This window comes from Camponotus vicinus, unplaced genomic scaffold, assembly GCF_025532165.1.
Source record: "Camponotus vicinus isolate PSW18456_S1 unplaced genomic scaffold, iyCamVici1.0 SCAF_11, whole genome shotgun sequence".
Taxonomy (NCBI): Eukaryota; Metazoa; Arthropoda; class Insecta; order Hymenoptera; family Formicidae; genus Camponotus; species Camponotus vicinus.
Window position 1 is genome coordinate 11,235,381 of NW_028141947.1, and position 21,572 is coordinate 11,256,952.

Genomic DNA, 21,572 nt, shown 5'->3' on the forward strand with positions numbered 1-21,572 from the left:
AATCACTAATATCTTAATTAACATATTGCTTATTGAGATATTTTACATTCGCATATCACATCAATTCAAATATATAATATCAGTTTAAATATAAATCTAAATTTATGTTAAACAAATAAAATAATACACAAAGTTGTTAATTTTTTGCGTTGAATTCTTTAAAAATCCGAATCATAATCTTTTATTCTGAAATGAAGTTTAAATCGATCAAACTTAGCCGTTTAAATGCATCTTCCTCTTTATGATTGCATCATTATTCCGTCCTTTTTTTAATTATAAAACCTCTCGAAGGTTGGGGACAAGTTTATCTCTCACCTGTTGCTTCTTCTGACTTCCAATCGTGTCCCTGAGCCAGCCATACACGACGAGATTTTATAAGTGCATTGCATGTCTGATGCAATTGTGTCTTTCTTTAGTTTCGCATGCATTGCAGTCTAATTGATCTATCAAAAAATTTGATAAATCAATTTAATTTCGTCTCATTCAAGAAAGAAAATGAGAATTTAAATTTTTTTAAGGGAAAAATTTAGATTTTTTGGATAGTTTGATTCTGCAAAAAAAGATAGATTGAAAATTAAAATTTGGATCTTCTTTCGAGAAATTAAATATATATTATTCCTTTCGAAATGAAAGTTTGAAAAATGAGTATGTTTTTATCCATTTTTATTATTATTTCCTAATGATGCAATTAAATGCTAAATACAATATATAAAAAACAGCATTCATTAATTAATCGTTTTTGAAGAAATAAATTATTTTATGCAATATAAATAAAAATAGATTTAACTGCTGTAATATTAATTGACATCATTTTATTAGCTATAAAATATGGAAATATCTAAAAGTTCGCAATGATTCTAATAACATCGTGCGCGATTTGATATATGTATTTAGCTCAGCTAAATATTTATTGCCGACGATAGAAGATGCAATGTAATTTCTTGCGATTATAGAAGTATGGAATTTGCTAATTACCGCTATGTGCGTACACATTAAAATATTGATATGATATACGAGAGATAAGTAATTCTTAAATTAATGAACGGTGTCACATATAAACCTGTTCGTTTAACTTCAGTATCCAATATTTCTTCGTTTATACGAATATTAATCTATAAGATTTCAGTTTACGTATTTATAAATGCGCTACCGATCGATATATTTACTTATAAGACATGTTACGTATAAGATACCCACATCGTGACTTTCTAATTACAGTTTCGATGACGTTTAAAAAATTTAGAAATGTTTTCTCTCAGTAAAGTACAGATATGTGAAATTCATTTAGGGTATGATGGCTCTCCTAGAATCAATCTAGTCGTTTCACGCTATGCAATAGTCTTTGTACTTTTGTTTCAGAGTCGGGCCTGGCTTTCCAGATTCCGTTCGCACATGCTTATTGCATCAAAAGTTGCAGGTACGTGAATTACCAAATATTTTATGTAACGCTTATGTAACTTATATATCTTCACACACACACACACACACACACACACACACACACACACACACACACACACACACACACATTGAGAAAGAAAAAATGTCATTAGCTTCATTCTTACCTCTTGCACGTGTAGATGATGAACTGCTGCATAACAAGGAAGAAAGCGAGAGAGGAGAATGCACATAGATCTCTAAGTATGGAGGTTGACGACATAGAGGAAACAGGTAGATAACATTCGCAATACGTTTAACTGCGTTTTTACGTGTGAAAAATGGTCGATGGAGAAACTTGAAAGCTCTTGCTTCGGTTTTCGCAGAGTCCGAAGAAGAGGAATTCTTCGAATGTTCGAGCGAAGAGCCGGCGAACGAGGAGACTTCGTCCAGGATGCAACTGAAGGCGAAGCACTTGCTGTGGAATAAGCCTGCGGGAAGACTGGCTAAACATCCATCACTCAGGTTGGCTTATTTTAACGAATGACAGCCGCAAATTGGCCGAGATTCACATGAAATTTATAGAGTAAAATTCCTTTTGGTTTGCAAAATTTAAATATTTCAATACAATTAACTGAAAAGGAACGAAAATTAAATTAATATCTTGAAATATATGATACTCTTTTACTAGCGTGCTAGCTGCTGATAAAAAGTGTCATTTGAATAATGTTTAACATTGTTGGCGTTTTATTTTTTAAATAAACAGATTTAAATACCTCTATCTTTGCAACTATATGATATCCGCGTTACTTTTCCGGCAGAATAAGTTCGAGAAGATATATGGTTTTGTGACTTAACGTGATGGAAATTAATGTGTAGGCTGATTCAAACTGGAGATCTTCTTTATCTACCAATCACGCAGGATCCCGTACCGAAAACGGAAGATCAGCTAGAGGAAGACGCGCAGGTGATGATGCAACTTGGTACCGACAAATACGCTTCCGAAATGCGAGCTCGGATGATGAGTGCATCCTTGTTATCCGATATGGAATCCTTCAAGGTTTGTATTGATTTTAAAATCTGGCGATGTATCTTTTTACACAACTATACATATATATACTTTTATCATATATATAATACAGGCGGCAAATCCTGGCGCAATATTAGAGGACTTCATTCGATGGTATTCTCCGAGAGACTGGATTGATGACGAAGGCATCGACGAATGGGGACAGGGAAAAGGTCATTATTTTGTTTTCATTATGCATACAAAATTTCTGGATATATATACTTCTACAAATATAAGGAATGTCCGAAATTTTGATTGATAACGCTTACTGTGACATTCTTTACATTGAATCTTGAAATGTAGGTCACTTGTCGCCGCGTATGATGATCCCCGATAATCCGTGGTCGACGACGTGGACATCGGCGCAGCCGGTTCCCGCACACCGGCAGAAGCGATTATTTGACGACACGCGAGAAGCAGAGAAGGCTCTGCATTACCTGTGCTCGAAGCGAATAGGCCAAGTCGCGCAGCTTCTGCTGCCGTCTCTAACGCACGCCGCACTCCATACTCTGAGCTCGCAAAAACAGGAGGCTCTACCAAGCTTGCCTGATGTAGCACAGAGCATACTCAATAAACTGCAATTTGCGACGAAACCGATCCAACAGAAGTTACAGTTGTACGAGGTATGTGCGTCGATGATCAGAATCTTCGATCTATCATAAGTATTATTATTACAATAAATTAATGAATATTATATAAATGTTTATATAATATGCTATTTCAATTCTTTCTCAGGAAATTACGCGCGACATTGAGAGCGTGGAGGCGCTAGTCGCACAGGTGAATTCGCTGCAGCATAAATTAGGTGGTAAAGACTCCAAGGAATTTACATCCTTCTTGATTCAATTGATGCGAGGAAAGGAAGTGAGTGTGCCCGATGGTTCCAGGGGAGACATTGGAACACGAATAATAACGATGTTCCACGACGCTCAAAAGGTGACAATTTTTGCAAAAGTCATTTAATTATTATATATTTCAATATAAAATACCTCAGCTTTGTTCCAGGCCGCTCACATGATGACGTCCGTCAATAGCAACAATGATGCAGCTAGTGCCACGGGAGATGGTCGATATAAGACGTTTCCTGAACCGTCGTGTAAGGAGTTTATTCTACGGGCGATAATGCCACGGCCTTCACCAGCCTCCACTCCGCAACCGCAGCGGCTGTACGCCTGTCTTAAACGAGATCACATTCGCTTGGCCGGATTCTTCTCTGAAGATACGACATTTCTGTAGTCGACTAGAATTCGTTGTAGTGGAATTTACATAAATGTCCGCAACATCGTATTTGCGGTGACTAAAAGTGATCACAAATCATGCGTCGTACTTCGTTTTTTTCATTTTTTTCGATAAATCGTCGATAGTTTATTTCTTCAATATATGAGACAGATTTTCGATTTTGTTTCCGTGACAGAAACAAGTGCAAGAAATAATTTTATTTGTACAATATAACGTGCGATATTTTTTAGTTATACGAACTTTGTTCGTTTTACTGTATGAACAGACATCTTACATGTAGAAAATATTTATCTCTAGACTAGAAATTAAATATAATTTTCATTGGAGCGTTGTATATACAAAATATATGTATATTTATTTGAGTCATGGAATGGATGGTGGATCCAACAAAAATATTCTCTTTTCAAGTTTAGAAGGTGCAGATAGAAAGTCCCGTACAATATGATCGATTTCCTCCAGAGCCAATTGAGCGTGAAGCCGTAACACGGGATCATCGTCATTATCGCGCAAGTGCTTCAATCCGCGATACAAGTCGACTAAATCATTACTGAGACTGTTCAACGTGTCCCGGCCGAGGCCGCGAAATAGAAGTGTAGCAACTAGCACAGCAGCACGACGGCATTCGGGCGTCTTGTCCGATTTTATTATGCATGCAATGCAGTAGAGAATCTAAAAGTGTTAAGATCAAATTTGCAGAGAGACTCGTTCGGCACTCTGTTTCCTGAATATTTCATATATACGTACCTCGATGAGAATGTTTCCTAATCGAAAGTTTAACACTTTGCAGAGTTCTCCCAAGCAAGAGAGACTGGAGGCTCGTACTAAGGGATCCGCGTCACGCGTCGCGCACAAAAAACCGTTGACTAGCGTATTTTTATGAACTACGCTCATTTCACCTGCGAAATATCATGTTTCAATTACACCTGATTCTTGCTCGAAACTTAAAATAAAAATCGCTAGTTGCATTATATTTTATCGTTTCTTGAATGCATAAATAATGATAATTTGTTAATAATATATTTTATAATTTTGTCGTGATATTTAATAATTTAAATAGAAAAGAAGTTGGTATATTTTATTAGTTGGAAAAAAATTACATCGAGATTTTTTAAAATTATGTAAGAGAATATATAATAAAGAAGAGATTTTTTACGCATACCTAAAGCTCTCGTTGTCTTGACCAATATCTCCCCGAGTTTTATCCTAGTTTCGACAGTTATTTCTGCGTCTGTACGATTGGGCATATCGATATATTCAGGCATGAGTATCTCTATGATTTCTCCCGGGAATGCAGTTGCCAATGCACACAGTCCATTAATAGACACCAGATATACAAACGAGTCTTCGTGCTTCAAATTCTCCTATAATTAAATGTCCAAGTGACGTAAATTATGAAACGGTTTAGCGAGAAATTAAAAAATTAAAAAATTACCTGGAACAAACGCAAAACGATCCCTTTTCGCGCTACAGCACAAGGATCTTTACTCTCGATCAGTTTCGTGAGCGTTACAAGACCATGTGCACGAACAGGAAGTAACGGGTCCGCAAGATCCTTAATGGCTTCATCAAATTTGTTTGATGTGGTCGGATTTATCGATATGTCTTGATAATATTTCCTTTCTTCGGTTCTGACTCGAGATTTTTCATGTGTCACGATGTAGGCTACCACTTCGTCAATCAATGATCTAAGTTGCATTGGCAAATTCGAATTCTTACGATGCTTTTCTAAAAACGTAGCAAAATCTTTTAAGAGATCAATTTTGAGCGTAGCTTTTTTCTCAAACAGAAATTTTATCAGCATTAAGCTGATGTACAATATTTCGCATTCGTCCTCATCTGTTTTGTCTTGATAACTCTTTGTATATGCATTGAACAATGATTTTATAAACGACAGTAGTGGCATGGGATTTTTTACTTGTGCATCTTGAATGGCACTAGTGCTGGCTAATTGTGATAGAAGCTTGTGAGCCGCCAATTGCATCGCGATGTATTCTATTTTATCGTCTTCAGTTTCTAGCACGTTTTGTCGTTCAACTTTGTAACTGGACTTATTTATATTTGACAGAAACTTTAGCATATAATAGAATAAACTGGGAGATAAATCCTTTGCTATGGATACCAGTTCGAAAACGGTATCGGCTAGTTCTTCGTATTTCAAATTTTTATTCAGCTCAGTAATCTGAAGACCGCCAGTTGACCCAAACTGTGCCGTCACGTAATCTCCGAATTTTGCCGATGTATCGTATCCCAGAAAAGCTGCATAAAGCTTTTCTCGCGTAGTCTCTTCCTCAAGAATTTTCAATAACAATCGTCGTAAATTTGTTTTTAATATACAAGCACTTTCACGAACTGTATTGTACAAGCAAAATAAAGGTGTAGCAACATATAAAATAACTGTACAAGGTAAATGCTTGAATTTGGCATCTTCTGTTAAGAAACATTTTGCTAAATCATCTATACACTGTTCTATTTCCTTCTCGGATTTTACAGCATATGGTTCTTTTGTTAACAGAGGCGCACAAATAACTTCTATAATGTATTTTTGACAAGCATTTGGATTGTAATCGTACAGAGCCTTGATACAGCAATTTGCTATCATCGAACTATGATTTATATTTCCTGAACAGAGTAAATTTAAAATCTAAAAAAAAATGAACAATCTGAATAAAACATGACAAACATATTTGTTTATATAGATATATATTTTATACATTTTACTAAAAAAATATAATTTATTTCTTAAAAAATAAAAAAGAGAAATATAGAGATATATGCATACCTGTGGACATACAGCTTTATAATATTCTTCAGCATTCTTTCCATGTGATGCTGCTATCAATTTACAAACTGTTTCTAATTTCTTCCAATCTGCACCCAGATCTAGATCGTCTTCGCAAATTGCAGTGATTAATGATAACACTCCATTTGATCGTACAAGTATTTTAATTAAATAATTCTGAGTTTCTTTACGCAGCCATTTTGGTGCGTTTTGCATTCCAAGAATTATCATCAATTCCCGAAAACATATATATTGCGGACAATTGTTTAATAATGAAATAAATTTAGCATGAAATTCTTTTTGGCGATTTTGCAGCCTTTGGTATTCTTCTATGGTCATGTGAAATTCCTGCTTATTTACATTCGAAGATTGTTGAATTTTGCTTGATGGTTTAGCCAATGGAGCATGAGACAATTGTAATAGAGCAGCCATTAGAGGACCAATTTGGGAAAGTATAGCTGGTCGTAAGTTGAGATCATCAAAAAGATCTAGGAGTGAATGCGTTGAAAAACATAATCGTTTGTATTTCTGCAACATAATTATATACAATAAGAGATATCGCACAAGTTACATAATACAAATCTTATTTTGCAAAAATTGGTGAAACAATCTTACCTCCAGACAGTTTAATTTCTCTTCCTCTTGACAAATTTTTAAAGCTTTGGGACATAACTTAGCCATATCTATACCAACACCAGGTAATAGAAAAGGTATAATTCCAATTGATACTATTAATTCCACTGCAATTTTTATAGAACGATATTGTTTCACACTAATAGGTGCATCAATATCTATTTTTCCATTTTCTTCTTTAATGTTACGTAGTATATAAATTATTATTTGCAGATACTGATCCCTATAAACAAAAATATACCTAAAATAACGTTCTTATATTTATACTTAAGAGTACACAGAACTTTCAGCAATATAAAATTTTACCTGATGTTGACATTTCTGATCGATTGTCTTACGTCTTCTGGTAGAAGTTGCATTACTTTCTCCAATATTCGCGCTAGCTTGTTATCAAAGCTCTTTGCATGATCTGCAAATATACGTTTAATTAGAAAATGCAATATATATTAATATTGATTTATCGTTATTTTTAAAAACCATTGTGCTTTACCATCACTGCTGGATATCAATGTGGATAACATTTCATAAAAATCCATGTTTTCTCATGATGTTTCTTTGGCCTGAGATAGCCTGAAAACGATTATGCCTCCGATCTCCGATGCTCCGATGTAGATGGAACCTGTACTCAAAGCGCCTCTATATTCATAAAATATAGACATTAAACTACATAGCCAGTCCATGAAATTTCTTAATGGGTAACACGCTATGTCGACAAATTGTGGTTTTGTTCTGTGCTATGGGTCAGTTTCACCATCTCTGATTAACTCAATCAGCCGATTAAATTTAAGAATTTCCAATTACAAAACAAACTAATTTTTACTCACAGACATCTTATTATACATATTAGCAGCTATTAAATGAGTGTGTAATATTGTTATTGCCACGTGCATATAATATTAAATAAGTATGTAAAATTACTTCAAAGTATTATTAAATATATTAAATATTAATATTGACGTCTTGTGGTTGACAATTCTGATGACAAATTTAATCGGCCGATTAAGGGCCTGAGCAGAATGGCTGCCTTAAGATTTTAAGACTATGTTTTATGCCTTAGGTCTTTGTCTCAGGTAACGCACAATACTGCAATGTGTGTTATGTCCCGAGTCTTATGTATACGCGAACGTTTATTTCTTACAAACGTTCGCGTATACATAAGACTCGGGACATAACACACAGTATTGTGCGTTACCTAAGACAAAGACCTAAGGCATAAAACATAGTCTTAAAATCTTAAGGCAGCCATTCTGCTCAGGCCCTTAATCGGCCGATTAAATTTGTCATCAGAATTGCCAACCACAAGACGTCAATAATATTTAATATTTAATATTTAATATATTTAATAATACTTTGAAGTAATTTTACATAATATAGCAAGACGCTTATCTATATAAATATAAATAAATTCTTAATTTTAATTTTTTTAATAAAATTTTGTGGTTCTCTTTCTTTCTCTCTCCACACACACACACACACACACACACACACACACACACACACACACACACACACACACACACACACATACATACGCACCATGACAACGAGACCGTAATATGTAAACAATAACGCGTTACTGTTCCGAAATATTCTAATGCAAATTATAGAAAAATTTTAATATATTTATAGATTCTTTAATTGATTATTTATAAAACAATTAATTCATTTGTTTTGAAAGTAATGTAATAAATATAATAAATAATAAAAATAATTTTTATAAATTATTTACCTATATGTATGTGTGTGTCACTGTAAATATAAGAATAGTCTATATTCTATATAAATATCGGCGTATGTTACCGCCGGCATAGCTCTCAGGTTCATGAGAGTACTGAAACCTCCTCACCCGGCAAATGCCTTTGTTAAGGGGGAGATACATTGAGGAGGAAAAATTTTTTTAGTTTTATTTTTATTTTCTTTTAATGCAAAGTTTCCAAACAGAGAATATAATATATATATATATATATATATATATATATATATATATATATATATATATATAATATATATTACATAATTATAATATTTATAACGTAAATTATAATTAATTTACAATTACATAAAGAACACATTACAAAATATAAAATTATGTAACATAAAAATAATTTCATTACAAATATATATATATATATATATATATTACAAAATATATTATAAAATTTAATGCAGAATATATAATATACAATGTACATTACAAATATATATTACAAAATATAATACAAATTTAATATAAACTATAATTTGAAACTTAATACAAAATAAAACTTATTACATAGAATTACACGAAAATGTCTCTCCAAAGTATACGTATAATATAAAATTTATTAAAAATGTTTACATAGACTAGACAAGACTGATTTGTAGTAATTAATTACGCGATATTTATTATTAATAATCGACATACAATAATAGTACTTAATTAGTTTTATATAAATAACGTATATAAACGTAAATAATCATGATCAAAAGAGTCATTAATAAAATTATTGATCGTTTCTTCGATTGTAGAAGAAAGTATTTGCATTATTGGTGCATTTGTGCATACCATCAAAAGAAATATTCAAAACGCGTAAAGATAAAACAAGCTTCGTAAATCAAAGATTAAATTACAAAATAAATCGCGATTTAAAATTCACGAGAAAATGCGATAAATAAATAAATCGACAATAATCGAATATTCGATTGCGAGATACGCATAATTTTTATAGTATGATAATCGGACCCATCAACAGACACGCGCGCGACATAATTATTACAAATGATGATACACAAAGATATTTTGATAAACATTTGTGGTCCGTATTGTTTATGAATATAAAATTCTGTCCGATTTATTTGCGACTAATATTCGACTTTATACGAATTTCGCGATCGAGAATAAAATACATATTCCATCTTGCGCATGATTAGCTAAATAAAATAAAATAAGCTTTATAAGTTTTAAAATATTATTTAAAAATCTCGTTATCGCCACGTTTAATAGAGAATAACGGATCGAACGATTTTATCAAAGTCCCTCTAATAGTCGATGTAACAGCAGAACTTAATAAGATTTAAATAATGTAAAAACAATCGCAATTAAAACAGTCATTAATAAAGTTACCGATCGTCTTCTAAATTATAGAAGAAAATATTTGCACTGCGCGTTTTGGGCGAACTATTAAAAACAATACTCAGACGTGGAAAGATAGACAAAGCTTCGATGTATAAGTCAACGATTAAATTATAAGATAATAATAAATTATAAGATAAATCGCGATTTAAAATTCGCGAGAAGACGCGAATAAATAAATCGATAATATTCGGAATATCCAATTGCGACGTGTATTAATTTTTATAATATCATAATCGAAGCGCCCTCAATAGACACGCGCGCGATATAATTATTATCGCACAAAAGAGCGAACATATTTCGATAGAAAACTTGAGATCTGTAATGTTTGCAAGTATAGTATCCGAGTCATTTGCGAATTTTTATAAGATAAATCGAGATTTAAAATTCGCGATAAAACGCAACAAATAAATAAATCGATAATATTCAAAATATTCAATTGCAGATACGCGAGTGACATACCGATAATATCCATTAAAAAGAGGAGCGATCTTAAAAATGGAGAACGATTAACATCTTGTTTCTCATCAGATTTCGCAAGATCAATCTGCGAAGAAAAGTTAAGTGATCCATTGAACGTCGGGAACTTCACTGTAGGAGGGAACGAATCCCGGATCTTCCAGACTATTCCCAATAGCAATGATTTCAGTAATAATCAATAAGTTCAACGACAATTCCCTCGTCATTATCTTCGATTCACGAAATTGATATTCACGTCAGAAAACATGTTCTTTCATTATTAAGAAATATATTTCTTTATTGAAAATTAAATAGATATAGCAATTTTTTTTATAGAAATGTGATTACGAACGATTATATTTATAAATAATAAAATCCATGCATCATTGGAGTTTGTGTTAAATGTGCGAACACAATAATTTTGGGGTACCGTTTGCGCGCGCGAGACGAATCGAACCAGATAACAGCAAGATTTAAAAAATTTCAATTCGAATAGTATGCAAAATAAAATAAATCAAATAATTTTAAATATATAATTAATTCTAGATTAATTCTCTAGATTCTTATTCTTATAATGTTTAAATTAATAATTTTTTTTCTTTTAATCAATATCTTGCTGATATAGGGGTACCCATTCGATTCGTTTCTAAATTTTTAAGTATTCGCACATTTTATGTAACATTCATGTATAATTTCGCGTATATATGATATATAATATTAATAAAAATTATAAAAATATTTTGGATACGTTAATTTATGCATGTATTTTATTATACTTATATATAAAATGGTATATATCTAAAAACTAATATTCTAAAATGGCGATGGATGTCCAATACCTGCAAATAGTTTCTTAAAAGAAACTAAAAACTAATATTAATGTCCCCAGTACCTAGAAATAATTAATTAATAATTAATAAAATATATTCGTTCGTAATCATTTTTATCAAACAGTTAATAAAAACTAATTACAATATGAAATTAGTTGAAAAATAGATATTTACACACAACGCTATATCCATATTTAATCTACTATTAAATCTTTCTGGCATTAAACAATAATAATACCAATCCTAATAATGACAGAACATTTTTAACGAGAAGAAAAGAATAGATGCATTTCTCTCACATCTAAATATATATTATTTAAATTAATTCGACTTTAAAGAAGCGTATGGCGTTCGTCGTTGAATGACTACCAAAACCATTGCTGTCGGAAATTGCCAGGAAAACCTGGGATTAGTTCCATTCTTACAATAAAAATTCCCAATTTTTAACGGGGCACCGAACTAGACATCGCGAATGGATCTTACAAAAACCGATAAGAAATAATTCTCCATGATGAAAATCGTTTCGACTCCTCGGCGATACGAGCCACGCAACTTTCATTAACGTTTACCTAACGAAAAAAAACAACGATAAGACTCTTTTATTACAACGACAATTTCGTTTAAGAGCGCGAAAAGAACGAGAGAAAAACACGGTATTTTCGTAACCGTAATTTATTAATTTATTTATAAATATTTTCCGATACGAAATTCGTAAATACAAATATAATTGAAAAAACAAATTATTAAATTCATAATAATTAACTCGCGATTTTATAATATCGAAGGTCATCGTTAAATTCTGTGAAGCTAATATTTAATCGTTGACTTATAACATCGAATCTTCACTCTTATTCGATATTTCTTTATATTTAATTAGCAATATTTAGGAATATTATCTAACGAAAGGGATAAAATTCTTTTGTTAAAACAATAATTTTGTATAAGAACGCGAAAACAACGCGAAAAGAACGCGGAAAAAGCACGGTATTTTCGTAATCATAATTTATTCATTTATTTTACGAATACGAGTATTTAGTTCCGCGCGATATGGAATTCATACGAGTAAATAGATAAATCTAACGAAAAGTATATCATTAAATTTATAATAATTGACTCGCGATTCTATAACGAAGACGTTCGTCATATTTTATAAAGCTTGTATTTAATCATTAATGTAGCATCGAATTTTTACATTTCATATAAAAATTTTCCGAATTTATTAATGATTCTTTGATATGAATATATAAATAGTTACGCTTTTATGAATATTTCAAAAATATGTACTATAGAAACAAATATGTTAATTTAACAAATTACTATTATATAATCATTATACGTATACTTTCGACCATTTTTCCTGTAATTTACATAAGAATGCATTGATATAATTGACAATCCTAAATACAATTTCATATAATATAATTATAGTTATAATTGTATTTTGTACACAATTATGTCAATAATTAAAAATATCAATATTAAATTATAATTAATATACAATTATAACTATTTACAATTTACAAAACACAATTTACTACTTACAAATTACAATTTACAAAATAGAATTTATGATGTTATCAATATCAAATAAATGGATTCGTTTTATTCAAATGTTTAATAACATAAATAATTTGATATTGACAACATTAACATTTGGACTTAATATTACATAACATATATATATGTAAATTATATATTTAATTTTTAATTTCAAAATAAAATATAACATATTAAAATATATCTTGAACATTTACAATTATGCAATTTGTTTAATCTTCTTGAAAATAACTTTGATAATTTCAATTTTATTTTTAAAACATTTTTAAAAATAAATTCCATTTAATTTTTTAAAAATTTTAATTTATTACAAAGAATTACACGAAAGTATTTAAAATATACGTATACTATAAAACTTATTAAAAAGTACTACAAACAAGACTGATTGGCGATGATGAATTACGTGATATTATTATTATTAATCGTCATAATAGAATTTTATTCAAAACGCGAAAAGATAGATCAAGCTTCGATGTACGTCAAAATACATTAAAATACAAGATCAATAACGATTTAATATTCGTGAGAAAACGGATAAATACGATAACGAATAAATAAATCGATAATATTAGGAATATTCGATTACGATATGCATAATTTTTGTAATAATAATGAATAATTTATGTAATTGATAATCGAAACCGCCAACAGACAGCGCGCGACATAATTATTATCAAACAAATGCGAAAATATTTCGAGACATTTGAGATCTATAATATTTGCGGATATAGAATTTATTGTCTGATATATTTGCGAATATTTAGAAGATATATCGCGATTTACAATTTCCGAGAAGACGCGACAAATAAATAAATCGACAATATTCGGAATATTTGATTGCGGTATGTATAATTTTTATAATATAATCGGAGCCCTAATAAACACGCGCGATATAATTACTATCACACACAAGTGCGAAGACATTTCAACAGACATTTAAGGTCTGTAATATTTGCGAATTTATTTGCGATTAATATAAATGTCTATTTTATATAAATGTCGCGATTGAAAAAATACATGTTGAAAATAAATATTGCATCTCGCGCATAATTAGTTAAATGAAATAAAATGAATCTTAAGACTTTACATATTTTAAATGTAATTAACATATAATTAAAAAATCGCGTTGTTCGCCACGTTTAATAGGGAATAACGGAACGAATGATTTTATCAAAGTCCCTCTCTAATAATTTAACTATCTAACTATATCTCTAACTGTCGATGTATTAGTAGAGTTTAATAAGATTTAAATAATGATTTAAACAATCGCGATTAATCATTAATAAAATTATCGTCTTTTTAAATAGTAAAGAAAAATATTTGCACTATTAGCGCAGACTATAAAAGACAATATTCAAACACGTGGAAAGATAGACAAAGCTTCGACGTACAAGTCAACGATTAAATTAAGATAATATTAAGTTATAAGATAAATCGCGATTTAAAATTCTCGAGAAAACGCGACGACTAAATAAATCGATAGTATTCGGAATATCCGATTGCGATATGTATATCTTTTATAATATAATAATCAAAGCGCCCTCAATAGACATTATTATCGCGCGCGATATAATTATTATCACATAAATGCGAAGATATTTCGACAGACAATTTGATGTCTGTAATGTTTACGAATATAGTACTCACTGTCCGAGTCATTTGCGAATCTTTATAAGATAAATCATGATTTGAAATCACGAGAAAACGCGACGAATAAATAAGTCGATAATATGCGGAATATTTGTTCACGATACATATAATTTTTATATTTGATCGCGCGATGTATATACTTAATATGTATATACTTTGGACAGCATTCCCGGTTTCGGTACGAGCGAAAATCCCATTTCACTTACTAAAATCAGCTTCGAGCCAACCGGTCGGGAATGCAACGATACAACGAGCAAGGACTAGGCCCAAACTGGAAAGAAGACGAAACGATTGACGGAAATAGAGGAAAATGAAGTTCACCAGCTCTTTTTCGCGCATAATTATCCTATCTCGTATCGAACCTGGACCCGCTAAGCACGATTTCAGGTGACCCGCACGGATGCTATATCACTAGCGCAGTACACAAGGCTAGTAGACGGTAAAAGAAGAGGATACCCACATTTTTTAAATGCTAACATTCAGCAATTTAGAAAATGGGGAGGCAACCCCTTTTACCGAGCGAAAATCGTGCCTAGGGGAATCCACTCGACTCCTCGACAGGGTTAACACACGCTGGGCGTGTGGCTGTAGACGAGCAAAGAGAAGGGACCCATTAACGACCATTCCGAACAATCGATCGAGTCCTAGACAATTCGGGCCGAATCACTTGACGAAGTAGAGCGTGACCATCACTAAGCCGATCGAGCGCGAAGCTCGAACCCGCGCGCCCATGTACATTTTGTACTGGACATACGTTCTGCGCGGCCGGCATCACCAAGTGCCGCGATGCACAAGGCGCGAGTGTACGTTGCATAACAACGTGTGCAAACTCGGTGAAACATCCCAGTTAATTGGCATCGGAAGTAGAGACTCGTGACAATAAATGAAATTGGGATTTTATATGAAAAAGTCCAAAAGTTCCGCGAAAACGCGACGACGCGATAATACTCCAACGCGGAAACGCGGTAACGAAATGCCGCCGTCCGCGACACGTTGACGGCACCGACGACGGAAAGTCGACGACGCAATGTGCGTTCAACGCATTAAAAGAGCATTATGGGATCTTACAATAAAAATGCCCAATTTTTAACAGGGCACCGAACTAGACGTCGCGAATGGATCTCACAAGAACCGATGAGAAATAATTCTCCATGATGAAAATCGTTTTGACTCGTCGGCGGTACGAGCCACGCAACTTTCATTAACGTTTATTTAACGAAAGGGACAACGACAATCTCGTCTATGAACGCGAAAAGAACGCGGGAAAAACACCGTGTTTTGGCAACCGTAATTTATTAATTTATTTATGAATATTTTCCGATACGAAATTCGTAAATACAAATATAACTGAAGAAACAAATTATTAAATTTATAATAATTAACTCGCGATTCTTTAATAGCGAAGGTGATCGCGATAAATTTTGTGAAGCTAATATTTAATCGTTGACTTGTCACATCGAATCTTCACACTCTTCTTCGATATTTCTTTATATATAATTAGCAATATTTAGGAATATTCTAACGAGAGGGACAGTGATAAAATTCTTTTGTTAAAACAATAATTTTGTATAAGAACGCGATAACGACGCGGAAAGAATGCGGAAAAAGCACGGTATTTTCGCAATCATAATTTATTCATTTATTTTATGAATACGAGTATTCAGTTCCGCGTGACATGAAATTCATAAATAGATAAATCTAACGAAAAGCATATCATTAAATTTATAATAATTGAATCGCGATTCTATAACGAAGGCGTTCGTCAAATTTTGTAAAGCTTATATTCGATCATTAATTTAGTATCGAATTTTTACATTAATATTATATAATCGTTATACGTATACTTTCAATTATTTTTCGTGTAATTTACATAAGAATGTATTCACGTAATTTAAAATCGTAAATACAATTTTATGTAATATCATTATAGTTATAATTGTATTTTATACAAAACTATGTCAATAATTAAAAATATCAATATTGGATTATAATTAATATACAATTATAACTATTTACAATTTACAAAATACAATTTATGATGTTATCAATATCAAATATATGTACTCGATTTATTCAAATGTTTAATAACATAAATAATTTGATATTAATAGCATCAATATTTGGACTTAATATTATAGCTATATATTAATTTACACATATATATGATATATTTTTAATTTTTAAAATATATCTTGAACATTTATAATTATACAATTTGTTTAATCTTCTTGAAAATAATTTTGATAATTTAAATTTCATTTTTAAAACTTTTTAAAAACTAAATTCAATTTAATTTTTTAAAAATAATTTTAATTTATTACAAAGAATTACACGAAAGTATCCAAAATATATGAATAATATAAAATTTATTAAAAATTTCTACATAGTCCAAACAAGACTGATTAGCAATGATGAATTACGCGATATTTATTATTAATAATTGACATACAATAATAAAATTTAAGAATAGAAATTAGTTTTATATAAATAACATTTAAACGTAAATAATCGTGATCAAAAGAGTCATTGATAAAATTATTGATCGTTTTTTTGATTGTAGAGAAAAGTATTTGCATTACTGGCGCATTTTATGTAGGTTATCAATATTCAAAACGCGAAAAGATAGAGCAAGCGTCGATTATAAATCAGTGATTTAAATACAAGATAAATGACGATTTAAAATTTGCGAGAAAAAATAACGAATAAATAAATCGATAATATTAGGAATATTCGATTACGATACGCATAATTTTTGTATAATATGAAAATTGAAACCGTCGATAGACAGCGCGCGACGAAATTATTATCAAACAAATACGAAGATATTTCGAGATCTATAATATTTGCTAATATAGAATTTATTGTCTGATTTATTTGCGAATTTTTAGAAGATAAATCACGATTTACAATTCGCGAGAAGACGCGACAAATAAATAAATCGACAATATTCGGAATATTCGATTGCGATATGTATAATTTTTATAATATAATCGGTGCCGCTATAGACACGCGCGATATAATTACTATCACACACAAGTGCGAAGATATTTCGACAGACATTTAAGGTCTGTAATATTCGCGAATTTATTTGCGATTTATTTGCGATTAATACGCTATTTTATATAAATGTCGCGATTGAAAAAATACATATTGAAAATACATGTTGCATCTCGCGCATGATTAGTTAAATGAAATAAAATGAATCTTAAGACTTTACAATTTTGAATATAATTAACATATAATTAAAAAATCGCGTTGTTCGTCACGCTTAATAGAGAATAACGGAACGAATGATTTTATCAAAGTCCCTCTCTAATAATTTAACTATCTAACTATATCTCTAATTGTCGATGTATTAGTAGAGTTTAATAAGATTTATATAATGATTTAAATAGTCGCGATTAATCATTAATAAAATTATCGTCTATTTAAATAGTAGAAAAAAAATATTTGCACTACTAGCGCAGACTATAAAAGACAATATTCAAACACGTGGAAAGATAGACAAAGTTTCGATGTAAGTCAGCGATTAAGTTAGATAAATCGTGATTTAAAATTCGTGAGAAAACGCGACGAATAAATAAATTGATAATACACGGAATATTCGATACGTATAATTTTTATAATATAATAATCGCGAAGTCCTCAATAGATACGCGCGCAATATAATTATGCTGTCACATATAAGTGCGAAGATATATATCGACAGACATTCGAGGTCTGTAATATTTGCGAATATAAAATTCACTATCCGATTTATTTGCGATTAACACGCAATTTTATATGAACGCCGTCAAATAAGATACATATCCTATCTCGCGTATGATTAGTTAAATAAGATAAAATGGAAAATTTTTATAATATGATAATCGAAATCATCAAGACGCGTGCGCGATATATTATTATCACTCAAATTATCACACAATTTGTAAATAATCGCGATTAAAACATTCATTAAGAAAATTATCGATCGTCTTTTAAATAGTAGCAAAAAATATTCGCACTACTAGCGCCTTTTGCGCGGACTATTAAAAACAATATTCAAAGACGTGGAAGGATAAACAAAGGTTCAATGTATAAGTCAACGATTAAATTATAAGATAAATCACGATTTAAAATTCCCGAGAAAACGCGACAAATAAATAAATCGGTAATATTCGGAATATCCGATTGCGCGATATCTATATTAATTTTTATAATATAATAACCGAAGCGCTTCTCGATAGACATTATTATCGCGCGCGATATAATTATTATCATAAATGCGAAGATATTTGGACAGAGAATTTGATGTCTATAATGTTTGCCAATATAGTTCTCACTATCCGAGTCATTTGCGAATCTTTATAAGATAAATCGCGATTTGAATTTATGAGAAAACGCGACGAATAAAATAAATCGATAATATTCGGAATATCCGATTGCGACATGTATTAATTTTTATAATATGATAATCGAAGCGCCTCAATAGATACGAATAAATAAATCTATAATATTCAAAATATACGATTGCGCATAATTCTTATAATATAATTCGACGTCATTTGATACGCGGATGACATACCGGTAATATCCAATAAAAGAGGAGCGATCTTAAAAATGGAGAACGATTAACATCTTGTTTCTCATCAGATTTCGCAAGATCAATCTGCGAAGAAAAGTTAAGTGATCCATTGAACGTCGGGAACTTCACTGTAGGAGGGAACGAATCCCGGATCTTCCGGACTATTCCCAATAGCAATGATTTCAGTAATAAATCAACGACAATTCCCTCGTCATTGTCTTCTATTCACGAAATTGATATGCACGTCAGAAAACATGTTCTTTCATTATTAAGAAATATATTTCTTTATTGAAAATTAAATGGATATAACGATTTTTTTTATAGAAATGTGATTACGAACGATTATATTTATAAATAATAAAATCCATGCACCATTGAAGTTTGTGTTAAATGTGCGAACACAATAATTTTGGGGTACCGTTTGCGCGCGCGAGACGAATCGAACCCGATAACAGCAAGATTTAAAAAATTTCAATTCGAATAGTGTGCAAAATAAAATAAATCAAATAATTTTAAATATATAATTAATTCTAGATTAATTTTCTAAATTCTTATTCTTATAATGTTTAAATTAATAATTTTTTTTCTTTTAATCAATATCTTGCTGATATAAGGGTACCCATTCGATTCGTCTCAAAATTTTTAAGTATTCGCACATTTTATGTAACATTCATGTATAATTTCGCGTACATATAATATATAATATTAATAAAAATTATAAAAATATTTTGGATACGTTAATTTGTGCATGTATTTTATTATACATATATATAAAATGGTATATATCTAAAAACTAATATTCTAAAATGGCGATGGATGTCCAATACCTGCAAATAGTTTCTTAAAAGAAACTAAAAACTAATATTAATATCCCCAGTACCTAGAAATAATTAATAATTAATAATAAAATATATTCGTTCGTAATCATTTTTATCAAACAATTAATAAAAACTATTACAATATGAAATTACTTGAAAAATAAAAATTTATACACAACGCTATATCCATAGTTAATCTACTATTAAATATTTCTGGCATTAGACAATAATAATACCAATCCTAATAATGACAGAACATTTTTAACGAGAAGAAAAAAATAGATGCATTTTCTCTCACATCTAAATATATATTATTTAAATTAATTCGACTTTAAAGAAGCGTTCGTCGTTGAATGACTACCGAAATCATTGCTGTCGGAAATTGCCAGGAAAACCTGGGATTAGTTCCAATCTTACAATAAAAATTCCCAATTTTCAACGAGGCACCGAACTAGACGTCGCGAATGGATCTTACAAAAACCGATAAGAAATAATTCTCCATGATGAAAATCGTTTCGACTCCTCGGCGGTACGAGTCACGCAACTTTCATTAACGTTTACCTAACGAAAAAAACAACGATAAGACTCTTATATTACAACGACAATCTCGTCTAAGAACGCGAAAAGAACGAGGGAAAAACACGGTGTTTTCGCAACCGTAATTTATTAATTTATTTATAAATATTTTCCGATACGAAAGTCGTAAATACACAAATATAACCGAAGAAACAAATTATTAAATTCATAATAATTAACTCGCGATTCTATAATATCGAAGGTGATCGTTTAATTTTATGAAGCTAATATTTAATCGTTGACTTAACATCGAATCTTCACACTCTTATTCCATATTTCTTTTATTTAATTAGCGCAATATTCAGGAATATTATTTCACGAAAGGGACAGCGATAAGATCCTTTATTAAAATGGCAATTTCGTCTAAGAACGCGAAAAGAACGAGGGAAAAACACGGTGTTTTCGCAACCGTAATTTATTAATTTATTTATAAATATTTTCCGATACGAAAGTCGTAAATACACAAATATAACCGAAGAAACAAATTATTAAATTCATAATAATTAACTCGCGATTCTATAATATCGAAGGTGACCGTTTAATTTTATGAAGCTAATATTTAATCGTTGACTTAACATCGAATCTTCACACTCTTATTCCATATTTCTTTTATTTAATTAGCGCAATATTCAGGAATATTATTTCACGAAAGGGACAGCGATAAGATCCTTTATTAAAATAGCAATTTCGTCTAAGAACGCGAAAAGAACGAAGGAAAAACACGGTGTTTTCGCAACCGTAATTTATTAATTTATTAATGAATATTTTCCGGCACGAAATTCGTAAGTGTACCAATATAATAACTGAAAAAATAAATTAGTAAATTCATAATAATTAACGCGCGATTCTATAATATTGAAGGCGATCGTTAAATTTTGTGATGCTAATACTTAATCGCTAACTTAACTC

The 21,572-nt window shown here is 30.8% G+C and overlaps 2 protein-coding genes and 1 long non-coding RNA gene across 5 annotated transcripts in view; 1 reads left to right on the forward strand and 2 right to left on the reverse strand.

The window, feature by feature from the left end:
* Window positions 1-4,047, forward strand: part of Rab3gap1 (RAB3 GTPase activating protein subunit 1) — a 28,909-nt gene extending 24,862 nt beyond the window's left edge. For 2 of the 3 annotated variants that reach the window (XM_083081252.1, XM_083081253.1), the window contains 8 exons: window positions 1,360-1,417; window positions 1,581-1,671; window positions 1,764-1,902; window positions 2,257-2,437; window positions 2,520-2,619; window positions 2,750-3,069; window positions 3,182-3,382; window positions 3,452-4,047. In XM_083081252.1, the coding sequence (XP_082937378.1) occupies window positions 1,360-1,417; window positions 1,581-1,671; window positions 1,764-1,902; window positions 2,257-2,437; window positions 2,520-2,619; window positions 2,750-3,069; window positions 3,182-3,382; window positions 3,452-3,682 (1,321 nt within the window). In that variant the 3' untranslated portion in view covers window positions 3,683-4,047. Of the gene's footprint in view, window positions 1-1,359; window positions 1,418-1,580; window positions 1,672-1,763; window positions 1,903-2,256; window positions 2,438-2,519; window positions 2,620-2,749; window positions 3,070-3,181; window positions 3,383-3,440 lie in introns of all 3 variants that reach the window. The other variant, XM_083081254.1, reaches the window with a different exon arrangement.
* Window positions 1,534-3,429, reverse strand: LOC145961248 (uncharacterized). Its single transcript, XR_014435602.1, has 4 exons — window positions 3,190-3,429; window positions 2,716-3,099; window positions 2,498-2,575; window positions 1,534-2,430 (listed from the first exon to the last, which is right to left on the reverse strand). It is a non-coding gene; the product is annotated as an uncharacterized LOC145961248 (long non-coding RNA).
* Tango6 (transport and golgi organization 6) lies at window positions 4,015-7,730 on the reverse strand. Its single transcript, XM_083081251.1, has 8 exons — window positions 7,588-7,730; window positions 7,404-7,506; window positions 7,080-7,320; window positions 6,465-6,992; window positions 5,118-6,326; window positions 4,845-5,046; window positions 4,430-4,581; window positions 4,015-4,354 (listed from the first exon to the last, which is right to left on the reverse strand). The coding sequence occupies exons 1-8, from the start codon at window positions 7,631-7,633 to the stop codon at window positions 4,049-4,051; spliced, it is 2,787 nt and encodes a 928-aa protein (XP_082937377.1). The 5' UTR covers window positions 7,634-7,730; the 3' UTR covers window positions 4,015-4,048.
* Window positions 7,731-21,572: the final 13,842 nt, after the last annotated feature.